We start from the raw sequence: 16,147 nt of genomic DNA on the forward strand, positions 1-16,147 counted from the left end.
CTGGGCGTGGTGGCACGCGCCTGTAATCCCAGCTACTTGGGAGGCTGAGGCAGGAGAATCGCTTGAACCTGGGAGGCAGAGGTTGCAGTGAGCTGAGAGTGTGCCTTTGCACTCCAGCCTGGGCAACAGAGCAAGACTCCATCTCAAAAAAAAAAAAAAAGAAAAGAAAGAAAGGAAAGGAGAAAAAGAAAAATTAAAATACAGTATATATTCGCTTTTATGTGTAAAAAAATCAGTTTTTCTTTTTTTTTTTTGAGACAGAGTCTCTTTCTGTCACCCAGGCTGGGGTGCAGTGGCACAATCATGGCTCACTGCAACCTCAACTTTCCAGGCTGAAGCGATCCTCCTGCCACAGCCTTCCAAGTAGCTGGGGCTCCAAGTAGCTGGGGCTACAGATGCGCACCATTCCTCACCATACATTTTAGAATGTTAACTATGCACTGAGCACTATGCCTTGCATTGTTAATTGCACACTATTTGATTCAGTCTTTGCAACAACCTGGTGAAAGCCATATTCTTCCTTATTCTTGAGAAACTGAGTCTCAAGAAAAGTAAACACTTGGCTCAAATAATACAAGATAATTATAGAATAAGCCAGGATTTGATCCTAAGGCTATTTAATCAAATACCCATGTTCTATCCACCACACATAACTGTCTCTCTAACTCTGCTATTATTGACTCTTAAGATGCCAGATATGTAGGATCGGGGGCTAGTGGAATTCTGATTTTTGGAGGCTGTGCTAAATGCTCCCAAACACTTTGCTAAACATCATGTGCAATAACCCACTTAATCCTTTAAAATATAATTCAAAATGCACAACTATAAAATATTAAAAGTTAGAGCAAGAATTAAAAACAAGTTATATTAGGTAGCATATTACATCTTTCAGAAACACTAAAAGTGAAAATCAAATATTTATCTCACTAATTATCTGGAAAAGCATACATTATAAAAAGGAGGATGTACTGAACCAAAAAACAAAAGAATAAACTTATAAATTAAAATTTCATTTCACCTTTAATTACAGGCACCTTGGGTGTCAGACTCAAATAAAACTTCTTAGACTTCTCCCTCAGCCTGACATGAAGAATTGCACATAAAGGTATTCACTAAACATGTGCTAAGTTAGACAATATAAACAAAGTTTAAAAAAAAACATACAGTGGGAGAAGATATTTACAACTCACACAACTAGCAAAATATTAGTTTAGATTAGTTTCCAGAAAGTATTAAACTTCAATAAATCAGTAAGGAAAACTACCCCCAAAAATGGCCATGAACTGGCAATTCACAGAATCAATTTTAATGGATAAAGCAATAAGAGGGAAAAAATATTTGACCTCACTAGTAATAAAAGAAACAATTTCATACGAATGTGGAATGACAAAAATGTTGAAAGTGTGACAGTATCAGGTGTTGGTGAGATATGGTAAGATGAAAATTATCATTAGTCACTCATTTTACTTTAAAAAACAATGTTACAATGTCTAGTAAAGTTGACTACTGTAGACCTAACAATTTCATTGCTAAGTACATGCCTCTGGGAAACTTAGCATATGCTAGAAGGAGATAATATACAAGGATGTTCATTACAGCACTATTTACAATAGCAAGAAATTGGAAGTCATATTTCTATACAGAGAAAAATGACAAATTATGATGCATTCTTATTTAATTTTATATGTCTAAATGAATGACTTAGATATTCAAGTATAAACGTGAATATCTAATATACTGTTTAACTGAAAAAAATCAATATGCAGAATGCTACTTATACAGTATAATAACCTTAATCAAGTTTAAGAACCACACAAAACTCTACCATATAGTTCTGAAATCCAGGCAATAATAAAAGCACAAGGTAAAACTGTAGACAGAAACATCTCATACCTAGGATAGTGGCTGATAATGATCTTTTAGGAGAGAGGAAGGGAATGGGATATGGGAAGAAAACAAAAGACATTAAACTACATCTGTAACATTCCATTTCTTAAAAGAATTAAAGCAAAGAAGGCCGACTTAAGATATATTAAATGTGGGTGGTAGGTACATGGATGTTCCATTATTCTCTGTGATCTTTCATGCAAAATTCAAAACATAGTAAACGAATGCAATTTAAACAATTCTGTTTTTTTTCTTTTTTTTTTTTGCTTGCCTACATGCAGAGCAATTTAAACAATTCCTAAGAGTCATGATGAAGATGGTTTAAGTCTAGAGTAATAAAAAATAGTCATACAAAAACAAATACTCTACTGACTGTTAACTGGTACACAAAAATGTATAAGAAAATTGTTTGCTTACAGAAAAATAAAGAAGACATTTAAAGGCCAGGCATGGTGGCTTATGCCTGAAATTCCAGCACTTTAGGAGGCCAAAGCGCGCAGATCACTTGAGGTCAGGCGTTTGAGACCAGCCTGCCAACATGGTGAAATCCCATCTTTACTAAAAATACAAAAATTAGCCAGGTGTGGTGGTGCATGCCTGTAGTCCCAGCTACTCAGACGCTGAGGGATGAGAATCGCTTGAACTTGGGAGGTGCAGGGTGCAGTGAGCTGAGATTGCCCCAGTGCACAGCCTGGGTGACAGAGTGAGTCTCCGTCTAAAAAAAACAAAAGAAAACAAAACAAAACTGAGGACGCAATTAATAAAATATAATGAACAGAATCTCAGAAATAAGGTCAAAATTTTTCCAAAAAGCAAATGGTAGCTTTTTGGGGGTGCAGGGGGGAGTTATTTATCTGAAAATAAAGAGCCCCTAGAAATTGTATCCAAATTATGTTCAAAATTTGATTATCATTGAAGTGAAAAATTTTAAAGGAGTTCAGTGTATCAAGAGAATCAAGACTATGTATCTGTATATCTATATATTTGGAAAATAGTTTTAATGAGTCACAAAAACACTGATATCAAAATTTTGATTTGGAACCAGAAGCATATTTCGAATGATAATAGCATATTTTCCATCGTAGGTTACACAGAATAATCTGAGAATGAATATGGAGAGCTTACGTCAAACTGAGTCCATGTACATCAGGTTTTCTCAACTAATAGGGGAAGCAAATAACAAACATCATTCAAAACTACAACAGACTAGTTATCTATAATGAAATCCAAGCATGGTAAATATTATTTAATGAAATAACAAATCTATTAGTTAGTCCATTCCTAAGTTGATCTGACATAATGGAAGAGTTATTTATTCAATGGAAGCCAGGTAAATGGAAAATGTTTTTTTCTATTTGCTATATAAGCCTGAGTGCTAATGCCTTGGGAACCCATCCATATGGACATTAAGGTTCCTTTGTTTGTGATTTTATCTGAAAAGGTTTTTCTTCTTGCTCTATTTTATTTTGAGTCAGCTCTCAAAGTCTTTCAGGTATTAAAGAAATATACAGACAAAGAAACTTTATAGATTTTTATCAGGAAAAACTTTGTATAGAGTAGTATGGAAAAAATCAGTCACATCAGAATAAAGTATTCATGAATATTTCTATCAACTCATCAATTCCTGTTATGAGCAAGGGTTTCTTCTAATTTTCAATAACATCATAAATGATCATGTTGAAGACATATACTGGTATAGATTTTCATTAACCATATGTTTTGGACAAACATATTTGTAAACAGATCTTTTTATTACAAACAAGTACAGATGCTCTCTGACTTACAATGGGGTAACATCCTGATAAATCCATCCTAAGTAAAAAATATCATAAATGTAAAATGCAATTAATACACTGATAAGCCCATTGTGAAGCCAAACACATAAATCAAGCCATCATAAATTGGGGACCATCTGTATAGTTTTCATTATATGAGATTCCCCATTTATACCCTTTTCTCTTTAATTTTCTTCTCCAACCACCACAAAGAAATAGAAAAATACAACCCCATCAAAAAGTGGGCAAAGGATACGAACAGACACTTCTCAAAAGAGACATTTATGCAGCCAATAAACATATGAAAAAAAGCTTATCATCAGTGGTCATTAGAGAAATGCAAATCAAAACCACATTGAGATACCATCTCACGCCAGTTAGAATGGCAACCATTAAAAAATCAGGAGAAAACAGATGCTGTAGAGGATGTGGAGAAACAGGAAAGCTTTTATACTGTTGTGGGAGTGCAAATTAGTTCAGTCATTGTGGAAGACAGTGTGGCCATTCCTCAAAGATCTAGAAATAGAAATACCATTTGACCCAGCAATCCCATTACTGGGTATATACCCAAAGGATCATAAATCATTCTATTATAAAGACACATGCACACATATGTTTATTGAAGCACTTTTCACAACAGCAAAGACTTGGAACCGACCCAAATGCCCATCGACGATAGACTGGATAAAGAAAATGTGGCACATATACACCACGGAATACTATGCAGCCATAAAAAAGGATGAGTTCATGTCCTTTGCAGGAACATGAAGAAAGCTGCAAACTATCATTCTCAGCAAAATGACACGAGAACAGAAAACCAAACCCCGCATGTTCTCACTGTTAAGTGGGTGTTGAACAATGAAAACACATGGACACAGGAAGGGGAACATCACACACCAGGGCCTGTTGGAGGGTGGGTGACTAGGGGAGGGATAGCAGAGGGGTGAGAGGCTAGGTGAGGGATAGCATTAGGAGAAATACCTAACGTAAATGACAGGATGATGGATGCAGCAAACGACCATGGCACGTGTATACCTATGTAACAAACTGCACATTCTGCACATGTACCCCAGAACTTATAAAGTATGATACTACTACTAATACACACACCAAAAAAAAATTAACCAGGAGTGGTGTCAGGTGCCTGTAATCCCAGCTACTTGGGAGGCTGAGGGAGAAAAAAAAAGAAAAAAGAAATAGAGCAATCCAGTGGCAAAATAAAAGAACTATTCTGGGCCAGGCACGGTGGCTCACGCCTGTAATCCCAGAACTTTGGGAGGCCGAGGTGAGTGGATCACAAGGTCAGGAGCTCAAGACCAGCCTGACCAAGATGATGAAACACTGTCTCTACTAAAAATACAGAAATTAGCCAGGAGAGGTGGTGCAAGCCTGTAATCCTAGCTACTTGGGAGGCTGAGGCAGGAGAATAGCTTGAACCTGGGCAGAAGAGGCTGCAGTGAGCTGAGATCGCACCACTGCACTCCTCCAGCCTGGGCAACGGTGAGACATCTCAAAAAAAAAAAAAAAAAAAACTATTCTGCCATTCGTATCACAAAAGATTGATGTTAATAATTCCCAGTGAGTTAACTGGGCCTAAAAATTAAAAACAAAAAAAGAAATAAAATAATTCCTGGTCGGGCACAGTGGCTCATGCCTGTAATCCCAGCACTTTGGGAGGCCAAGGCAGGCAGATCACCTGAGGTCGGGAGTTCAAGACCAGCCTGACCAACATGGAGAAACCTTGTCTCTACTAAAAATACAAAATTAGCTGCGCATGGTGGCGCATGCCTGAAATTCCAGCTACTCAGGAGGCTAAGGCAGGAGAATCACTTCAACCTGGGAAGTGGAGGTTGCAGTGAGCCGAGATCGTACCACTGCACTCCAGCCTGGGCAACAAGAGCGAAACTCAGTCTCAAGAAAAAAAAGAAAAAAGAAAAGGATTCCTAAAAGCCAATGAAAACAAATGATATCACAAGTCTTTTTGTGAAGTAATTAAGATATAAATAACAATAAAGGAAAATTAGTTGAGAAGCACAGTCCCTGCAGATACTCTTTCTCTGATGAGGCTTTCTGAAAGCATCACAGATTCAATCTAGAATTTATAATCCTAGAGGTCCAGCGACTATCCAGAGGGAAATGTTAACTCTGAATCAAGTAATTGGGCAGTCAAGAGGCCTAATATGCTCAGTATCTAGATAGTACATAACAAGAACTATTTTAGGTGCATAGGAAAGAAAATAATTCATAACACCATAACACTAAACGGCTTGTCTTGCAGAACCCTAGTTGAGAAAGGTTGCTTGAGAAGGTGTTTGTTCATATATGTGGAAATAATTAACCAGTGATGTGGTAAACAGATGACTGCTAACTAGAAATCCATCACTATGTAAACAATTGTGTGGATTGCTGAAAACTTTTATTTCATATACTGTTATTTTTGTCAGTTCTTTAAATCCTCTGGTCAGAACACCATTGAGAATGACTAGAATGCAAACCTTTACAGCCCACCTGAAAACAGTATGAAATAAGTGAAGGAAAAAAGAAACCCATTTTTTTAATTACAAATTATCGTGTAAGTATTGGTTTTATAGAACAGTAAATCAGATGTAAATGATTGAGAAATTTCAAGTTATGTAACAATGACTCTGAAAAAGGTGAGCTTCCTTCATACCTGAGTACCTGATGCTATCATAGACCTACTCCTTTTAAGCACCAATTATTTTCTCCCATCTATGCCAGCTGTTATTAGGATCAAAATTATTTCTTGCACCAGGTAAAGTCTCAAGCAGAAGAGGAGACTGGAAGTCAAAGATGACATTAAGTTAGCTTTCACAAACTTGTTTACAACACTGTCCCGAGACTTTTCAGGGTCAGCCTGGTCTGGAAGCAAAACTCTATAGCAGCTGCACTCCGGGGTGAAGACATTGGCCTTGTCTACTCCAGCATCACAAGTTAGGGTACCTGGCTGCTGTACCAGCCCCCTGCCTAACATGACAAACTAATGTGCCAAAGTAACCAGAAACAGACATTCTCTACCGACTTTCCAGGACTGCAGAAAAAATCACTTCACGCTACTGAAAATATAGCCCAGCATTTTTAAAATCTAGTTTTTGGATCACTTAAAGTATGTCAAATTTAGTGGAAAACTGAAAAAGATCTTTTTCCTCTTCCTTATAGAATTTTTCAATTTGCCCTAAGCCCTTTTTAAGCACTTCCAATAGTAACCATCAGGCTGACAGACCACAGACCCCTTTATTACATTAAAAAATATACTGGTGATTCCAGTGAGAGACTTAACAAATTCTCAAGAGTTACCTCAGGACTTTTAAAGTGACATTGTGGAGAGTATAAAATATTTTCCTATGTTGGCTCAAATATGCAGTAAGATAACACTTTTAATGTGCTAATAAGATGTGATAAAAACATAGGTCTACAATGAACATATGTGAAAAAGATATTTAATTGCAAAATAGAAAAGTAGGCCAGAGTACAGTTTTAAGGGTAATTGCTTCTTTATACAGTATAGATAACCTAGAGGGATTTTAGGGTTAAACATTTTCATAAAGCAATAAAACACTGAAAAATAAAGCAAGAAAAAAGGTTTGAAGTAATGTTTTACCAAAAAAAAAAATAATAATAACAGTCTGCCAGTGTTTAATATCCATACATTGTGGAATTCAACAATATTGTGATGAAAGCAAGTCATAACACAGACATTGAGCTTTCAAAGGGAAAAGCAGAAGCTACATTAGACATGTCTATTGCATCACTGTAGTACAAAAGTTCCTGTTCTACATACAAAAGCAATTTTTTTCCAAAAGAATAATTTCCTGGGGAGAAATAAGTCCATAAAATATTTCAGAAACCCATATGCATTGAGTTTTCCAAAAACATTATCTTAAAATCCAGTGCCTTAAAGTGCTTACATGTGGAAATCATGATGGAAGGCACAGAATAGTTTCACATCCCCACTATTAAATTTTCAAAAAAGCACAGATTTTGCAGAATTGGCAAATTCAAGTTTCTTGTAGGCTGCTCCTTCCAAGAACATTGTCATTCTAATAAAACCAGCTGCTAGCTTACTTAGTTTCAATGACCTACACAGTAAAGGGGTGGGTTTTGTTTTTGTTTTTTTCTGGTCACTTTCATCATTTTTGTGGGAGAAATACCTATAAAAGTGATGCATTTTGAAATTATAAAACATGCAGAATATGTACAAACAGAAAGTTTAAAAAATATTTGCTTCATATACATGTAAATCTACTTGGGTATAGCTGAAATTGAACAAATATAAAAATTTTACTTTCTAAAAAATGTTTTCAGAGAATCTGAGACAACTTAAAGCTGTACAAAGATTTCCTGGGAGAAATCTTCTCTTCATAATAGAGGTTTATACCTACAGGAGTAATTCCAGCATCTGTCCACCATAATTATTACACAACATTTGGTCTAATCAACAACGATCACCCTTAAAACTGTTCTGTTTCTGAGAAATTAAGGTTTGTACTAAAATCAAAAAGAATTCACAAAAACAGTGGCTTATTGTGGTTTTGGATCTCTTCAACAATCTTTATCAACTCATTTGGAACTGTAAAAAAAAACAAAAACTATTTACAGAATTCAGTTTTAAATACATTTCACAACTTCCAAAGTAAAGTTTTATGTTACAAGAATTCAGAGCTCATGGCTTAAGTCCAATTATCAATCTGTAGTCTCTTCTCTTATCCTGTATTCCCATGGCTGTACCTTTGTTGTGTACAGTTCAAGATTGTATTCTTTCTTGACCAAAAGTAAAATCAAACTACAAGTTTGTTTCAATTAAACAGCTTCTTTATTAGTCTGAAGACGAGTCATAGCTTCCAACTTCTGTCTGTAGGCCTCTGCTTCCTGTTCTTTCTTTAGAAGCTGCTGTCGATATTTTTGTGCTTCTCGATTTGCTTCATCCAGCTGTTTCTGAAGAGCTTCTCTCTCCTAATTAAAAGAAAAGTTTTTTTTTAATTTTTGCAAAAATAGATTATTAACACATATAAGCATGCATCTTTCAAATTAAAAAATAAAACCGTAGTAGCTAATAGCAGCCACCTGTTGAAATTTCCTAGCCATCTTGCGTATTCAATCAATTCACCAATATTTAAGTCACTAATTTTTTGCTCTACATTATGAGATAGGAATTAGTTTCTGACCTCAAGGAAATTATTTTTTTATTTAGAAATAAGACTGACAGAAAGACTCCAAACTGGGCACCTGTATCCTTATATGTACTATAAAAACTAGCAAAGAGTTTTTAAGAGTTTTTATACAACCACACCTCTTCGTATTTCCATTTGTGGTGCTCTTACCTAATTGTATAATTACAAGTATACTATTAGGTAATAATGATAAAACAATTTTGCTGAGCACCCACTGTATGAGTCAGGGTGATTTCCAACAATAAGCTTCTAAGACAGATATTCTGCCCATGTTACAGATGAGAAAAATGATGCTCAGAGATGATGCAGCTTTCCCAAAGTCACACAGTAAGAAGCTGGATTTATAGGATTCTAATATTACCGCTTTTAAAATTATTTTCATTTACAATAGCAAGTAAGATAATTCACCTTTAAAATAAAGAGTGATGATCAAGATCAGTATTTCCTAAATTATACTATTTCATAAACAAATAAAATACTAAATTATCAATAAATTATATATGTACAAAAGATGTAATAAATTCCCCAGTAAGTTGAGAGCTGAAATACAAATCTAATCCAACGAAAATGGTATTCTTTCTCCTCTTCCTCCTCATTCTGCCCCTATTCAGTTATCACAGGAAAAACAGGGAAAAGCATTTCAAAGAACCCATTCCCACATCTCTAAGTAAGCAGAAAGACAAAAGTTCAATCTGCACAGACCAAAGCTCAAGGTCAGTTTCCACAGTCTTAGGAATGAAGCAATCCCATCACAGATGCCCAGGACCTCTTAGTGGGGTAGAGGCCACGGGTAGGACTATCACAAGAAAGGTAGGTCCACACTGGACAAGACACTTGGCCAGAGGGAACTAACGGTGAGTGGCTGGCAGACTGCTGGGGAGGCATGGTATGTGGTTCTCTTTATTCTATGTATCCACACTGCCTCCTTCACTCTTGCCCGTTGCGAGCACCAAAGGATTCCTCACCTTCACTATTCACATGGTTGGTCTACAAGGAGGAGCATGTATAATCCTCCTGCCTTTCTGTGATTCCACTTCCTTCCCCACAATGGGAGTAAAGCTAGATCCAACATTTCTTTTTCCCATGGGCCAATCAGATATGGGAGTGATTTATTTGGAGACAAGCGGTCTCCAAATCTTCCAATTACACAAAATGTAGACGTAAAAGAAAGGAATACGCCTTACCCCCAATTTAAGCAATGCCCAGGCCCTATCCTGCTGCCTCCCTACACTTCTACTCTTCTCTTATCCTAACTCTAGCCAAGATGATAGTGTAGGAACAAGTCAGAAAAAACACCCTAGGATGAGTCCAAGGTAAGCAATCAATGTCGGTCCCCTGACTACAAACTATGCAGGACTTCAAGGACACAAATGAAAGGGGTGAGGGGTGGAACGTTGGATGTTACTTCCCAGGAGCTAGACCCCACCTCTGGCAGGAGTGCCCATAGCCATGCATGTGTTTTAACTTTACATGTGGCTGAGCACAGTGACTCACACCTGTAATGTCAGCACTTTGAGAGGCCAAGGCAGGTGGATCACTTAAGCCCAGGAGTTCGAGACAAGCCTGGGCAACATGGCAAAATCTCTACAAAAAAATACAAAATTCGGACAGGTGTAGTGGCATGCACCTGTAGTCCCAGCTACTTGGGAAGCTGAGGTGGGAGGATCATTTGAACTCAGGAGACTGAGGTTGCAGTGAGCAACTTCACTGCACTCCAGTCTGGGTGACAGAGCAAGACTCTGTCTCAAAAAAATAATAATAAACAAAAATGTACATGTATGTGAAAAATAAGATCAATCCTTTGGTAGTCAAAGTTTTGAACATGGGTAAAACTTTACCTTGATTAGCAGGAAATACTGGAAGAGGTTAACTTTTAAGTTAATATTACCTATTTATTACCACTTAAAGTCAGGAAAGGATTCACAATTATTGCACAAGATTAAAGCAAACCAAGTGAGGTAGTCTAACAGTGAAAAGAGCTTAATTCTATTTTCCATATTGCATGTTTTAATTTCAAGAAGTACAATTTATCTTGATAAAAATGAAAAGGTAGTGCCCCTCTGCCTACTAGGTGAAATAAAAAACTCATTTTCACAGCATTTTTGAGCTAATTCCATAAAACCTAGAAGACAAATATCATTAGCACTGCATGCTAAATACATTTAATCTTTAAGAATGAAAGTATAATGAACACTATAAAATTTTTAAGAATTTTCACTATTTTACTTACTTCTCAGAAATATAGGTATTTGGGGAGAGAGTCTTTTTGCCATCTCACTTTTCAAAGCAAATAAAAATACCTAAAAAGTGGAAAATATCACTCCCTTTTTTTTTTTTTTTTTTTTTGAGACAGAGTCTCACTCTGTCACCCAGGCTGGAGTGCAGTGGCGTGATCTCAGCTCACTACAACCTCCGCCTCCTGGGTGCAAGTGATTATCTGCCTCAGCCTCCCAAGTAGCTGGGATTACAGGTGCCCACTACCATGCCCGGCTAATTTTTGTATTTTTAGTAGAAATGGGGTTTCACTATCTTGCCAGGCTGTTCTTGAACTCCTGACCTCAGGTGATCCACCCGCCTCAGCATCCCAAAGTGCTGGAATTACAGGTGTGAGCCACCGCATCCGGTCTTATTTTACTCAGGGATCCTTCGTTTCCAAATTTATTTGTCAAATGTTTACTGAACACGTATCACATGGAAGACACTTCCTTAATTTAAACAGTAGTTTGGTTGTTTCACACATAAATAGTGCAACAGACTGGCATTTGAGATTTATATTTAAATAGAAATGCCAATCTTATGGCTTTCATCTTTTGCAATAAATCCACAACAAAAAGAATTTTCACATTTTTAAGTAAACATAGTTTAGCCTACCAATATGTAATACTAAAACATTTTGACCTAACAGTCTAACATTAAAGAATTCCAAGAAAAATACATCCTAATGATCAAGATTTGGTAGCAATTATCTTATGCTACAACTACAAACCCAAGCAATATATTATTACTATTACATTAGCAATGGAATAACAGAGCAAGAAAAGACTGAGTTTGCTTTTTAAATTTTAAACACGATTCTTGCATTCTGCTCGACTAGCGGCAATGATCGCTAACAGTTTTATCATTTTTTAATATATAATTTGCTAATATTCAAATTTATATTTTGTTTTTCCTGTTATAAAGCAAAAATGTCATTATAGTGATTTATCTTCTACCATACTTCATATAAATTTTAGAAGGATAATAATAGCAACTAATTTATTAAGCATTTACTGTATGCCAGCCATTATACTAGTCCTTCACATGCCTTCTCATTTAATCCTAATAACAATCTTATAATAATGTAGGTACTATTATTTCCTCCTTTTTACTGAGAAGAAAGCTAAGTCTTGACAGTTTAAATAACTTGATCAAAATCATACAATCAGACAATTATAAAATAAAATTTAAATCTAAATTTGATTCCAGACCCATATTCCTAACCACTAAATGTTTTTTAAAAGAGAGAAACTGGGAAGGGGTATGTGAGCTGTTTGCTTGTGTGTAAACATCAATTTTCTAACTGCCCTGGGACAAACATGACAACTATGATTTTGTTTTTATAAATAAAGTTTTATTGAAATACAGCCACATCCATCCATTTTAAAATTGTCTATGACTGCTTTCACTACAATGACAGAATTGAGTAGTTGACAAAGAGACTGTAGAGCCGATAAAGCCGAAAATATTTGGTACCTGGCCATTTACGGGAAAAAAAGCTTTGCCTTCTCCAGCCTTAGAAAAAAAGACTTATCAAAGTGATATAGACTGGGTGCTGGGCACACGGTGGCTCATGCCTGTAATCCTAGTACTTTGGGAGGCAAAAGCAGGTGGATTGTTAGAGCCCAGGAGTAAGTGACCAGCCTGGGCAACAAGGCAAAACCTTAGCTCAAACTCCTGACCTCAAGTGATCCTCCCACTCAGCCTCCCAAAGTGCTGGGATTACAGGTGTGAACCACTTTGCCCAGCCACAAAACCTTGTCTCTACAAAAAACACAAAAATTGGCCACACATGGTGGTGCACGCCTGTAATCCCAGCTACTCAGGAGGCTGTGAGGTGGGAGAATCACTTGAGCCCAGGGAGGTCAAGGCTGCAGTGAGGTGTGATTGGACCACTGCACTCCAGCCCAGGCAACACAGTGAGACCCTGTCTCAAAAAATACATAAATAAAAATAAATACAAACATATATACATACATAAAAACATTAATTTTAAAAAAGAAAGAGAAGAGATATGACCTGGATACAGTGACTTATGCCATTAATCTCAGCTCTTGAGGATGCTGAGGTAAGAGGATCGCTTGAAGCCAAGAGTCCAAGACCAGCCTGGGCAATATAGCAAGAGCCCCTCTCTACAAAAAGAAAAAAACACTTAGCTGGGTATAGTGGTCCCAGCTACTTGGGAAGCTGAGGTGGGAAGCTTGCTTGAGCCCAGGAGTTTGAGGTTGCAGTGAGCCATAATTGCATCACTGCACTTCTGCCTGGGTGACAAAGCGAAACCCAGTCTTAAACAAAACAAAACACCAGAGATGTGACTATAAACATTTTTAAATTTTGGCAGATCAGGAACAATCGTCATTAAAAAAAAGGAAAAGAAAAACTTTGCACCAAATAAAACATTTTATAAAGTTTACAGCAGTCAGTAAAAGAACACTAACGATCTAAAATCTACAAGTTAAAGGAAACAAATAAAACATTTCATTAAAAATAAAATTTACAGCTGTGCAGTGGCTCACGCCTATAATCCCAGCACTCTGGGACGCTGAAGCAGGCGATCACCTAAGATCAGGAGTTTGACCAGCCTGGCCAACATGGTGAAACCCTGTCACTACCAAAAATACAAAAATCAGCCAGGCGTAGTGGTGCATGCCTGTAATCCCAGCTACTTGGGAGACTGAGGCAGGAGAATCACTTGAACCCAGGAGGTGGAGGCTGCAGTGAGCCGAGATCACGGCACTGCACTCAAGCCTGAGCAACAGAGACTCTACCTAAAATAAATAAAATAAAAATAAAATTTACTAATCAACATATTTATCTCTAACATCCATGGCAAAGAAAACGTAAAATAAAAGTATTTCCTAAGTCATACAATAAAGTAAGTAATAGAGAAAATCTCTTACTCCTAATACACTAAATACATTTCTTCCACATGTACAAAGATTAATTTCAATTCAGAATAGTCTCATGTTGTTTATTTTTGGAAATCTGTAAAGAACACTCTTCATCCAAAAATATCTTCAATGCAATAATAAATGGAAGATAAAATTATATACATTATTACAATTTGGTGTCTTATTCACACCTTTCCCTCCAAAAAACAAATCTATTTTATTTCCTATATTGTCATATGTAGCCACAAAATTTACAATACACTTTCTACAATTTAATGTAATTTTTCCAGAGATTCTTGGCAAACCTCTCCAGTGTTAGTTGGGAAACTGTAAATATAAATTTTTAGCACCTTTTATTTATTTATTTATTTATTTTTTTTTTTGAGACAGAGTCTTGCTCTGTCAACCAGGCTGGAGTGCAGTGGCGCGATCTTGGCTCACTGCAATCTCTGCCTCCTGGGTTTGAGCAATTCTCCTGCCTCAGCCTCCCGAGTAGCTGGGATTACAGGCGCATGCCACCACACTCGGCTAATTTTTGTATTTTTAGTAGAGATGGGGTTTTGCCATGTTGGCCAGGCTGGTCTTGAACTCCTGACCTCAGGTGATCCACCCTCCTCGGCTTCCCAAGTGCTGGGATTACAGGCGTTAGCCATTGTGCCTGGCCAATTCTTAGCACCTTCTTTATGGACAGTCACTCTGGTCATTACATTCAGTACACGGAGAAAACCCAAATGTTAGATTTTACATAGAGTTAATTTTTAAATTTCTTTAAAGCAAAGTTTCTCAATCTCAGTATCATTGACATTTGTGGGCCACACAGTTCTTTTTTTGGTTGTTTTGTTTTGTTTTTGAGATGGCGTCTAGCTCTGTCACCAAGGCTGGAGTGCAGTGGCATGACCTCGACTCACTGCAACCTCCACTTCCTGGGTTCAAGCAATTCTCCTGCCTCAGTCTCCCGCGTAGCTGGGATTACATGCGCCCGCCACCATGCCCAGCTAATTTTTGTATTTTTAGTAGAGACGGGGTTTCACTGTGTTGGCTAGGCTGGTCTCAAACTCCTGACCTCGTGATCCACCCACCTCAGCTTCCCAAAGTGCTGGGATTACAAGGTGAGCCACCATACCCAGCCAGGTCACACAATTCTTTACTGTAGAAGGCAGTCTTGTGCATTATTGGATATCTACCCAGCCTCTACCCATTAAATGTCAGTGGAATGCCACTAGTCATGACAACCAAATATGTCTCCCCACACTGCTTTAGAAAAACTTTTTCAGTTAATAGTCAAGCTGTCCCTTAGGAGTATAAAAGTCTGCCCCCAAGATAACCCCATTGGCCACATAAGAAAATAAATTCAAAATAATGACTTCATATATTATAAGGAAATGATTACCTGGTTTGGTGAAAACATTGGAGGTCATCTCTTCATTCTACATCTCCAGCCTACCACTACCTGTACACTCACTGTATGCTTCCAGGTTTCTCTGAAATAGCCCTAAGAGGTCATGCAACCTTGACTTGAACATTTCCAGTGATGGAGAATAAGATTTCCATTACCAGAAAGCTCTAATTACTAAAATCAAAACAAAGCAAGCAAACAAAAACCAGTGTTCTTTATACCAAGCTAAAACTCAATCTCCCTAAAGCTCCACCTCCTTGGCCCTAGTTACTTTATATACCTCTCAACTCATACTTCCCTGTTATTTGCAATTATTTTCCCTGGTCTCTCAGACTGTAAGAGAGAAATCAGGCTGAACTTTGAAGGAAACAGCAATGCTCACTGGTCACTATGCAAATAAAGGTATAGGCTGCACATTCATTGTTTAAAAATATAATTTGTTGAATTAAATAAACTTACATTTAATAAAAATTCAAGTAATTTTAAAAGAATACTTTATTAAATAGTTAAAGCAAAGTACATGACAATTTCTTTACCTTATGTGTCTGAAAAAGGTCATCTGACATATCAGAAAAACACAACAAAAATTATTAAATAATAAGTATACTGATACCATTCAATGGGAAAATTGTTAGTTTGTGAATAAGGACTTCAACATCCTGCACATCACTTTAAATCTTGAAGAAATAAAACAATGCAATATCAATATTTAAAGTCATAATTTTACCAAATATTTTGGTTAAATCATTAATC

General features: G+C 36.9%; 1 protein-coding gene across 4 annotated transcripts in view; it reads right to left on the bottom strand.

Annotated features, from left to right (window-relative positions):
* Positions 1 to 7,104: 7,104 nt before the first annotated feature.
* GABPB1 (GA binding protein transcription factor subunit beta 1) overlaps positions 7,105 to 16,147 on the bottom strand; it is a 76,257-nt gene continuing 67,214 nt past the window's right edge. For all 4 annotated transcript variants that reach the window (XM_064365665.1, XM_064365662.1, XM_064365664.1 and 1 more), the window contains one exon: positions 7,105 to 8,633. In XM_064365665.1, coding sequence (XP_064221735.1) covers positions 8,481 to 8,633 — 153 coding nt within the window. In that variant the 3' untranslated portion in view covers positions 7,105 to 8,480. The remainder of the gene's footprint in view (positions 8,634 to 16,147) is intronic.

Source organism: Aotus nancymaae, unplaced genomic scaffold, assembly GCF_030222135.1.
Source record: "Aotus nancymaae isolate 86718 unplaced genomic scaffold, 86718_ANA_hifiasm-v0.15.2.pri h1tg000062l, whole genome shotgun sequence".
Taxonomy (NCBI): domain Eukaryota; kingdom Metazoa; phylum Chordata; class Mammalia; order Primates; family Aotidae; genus Aotus; species Aotus nancymaae.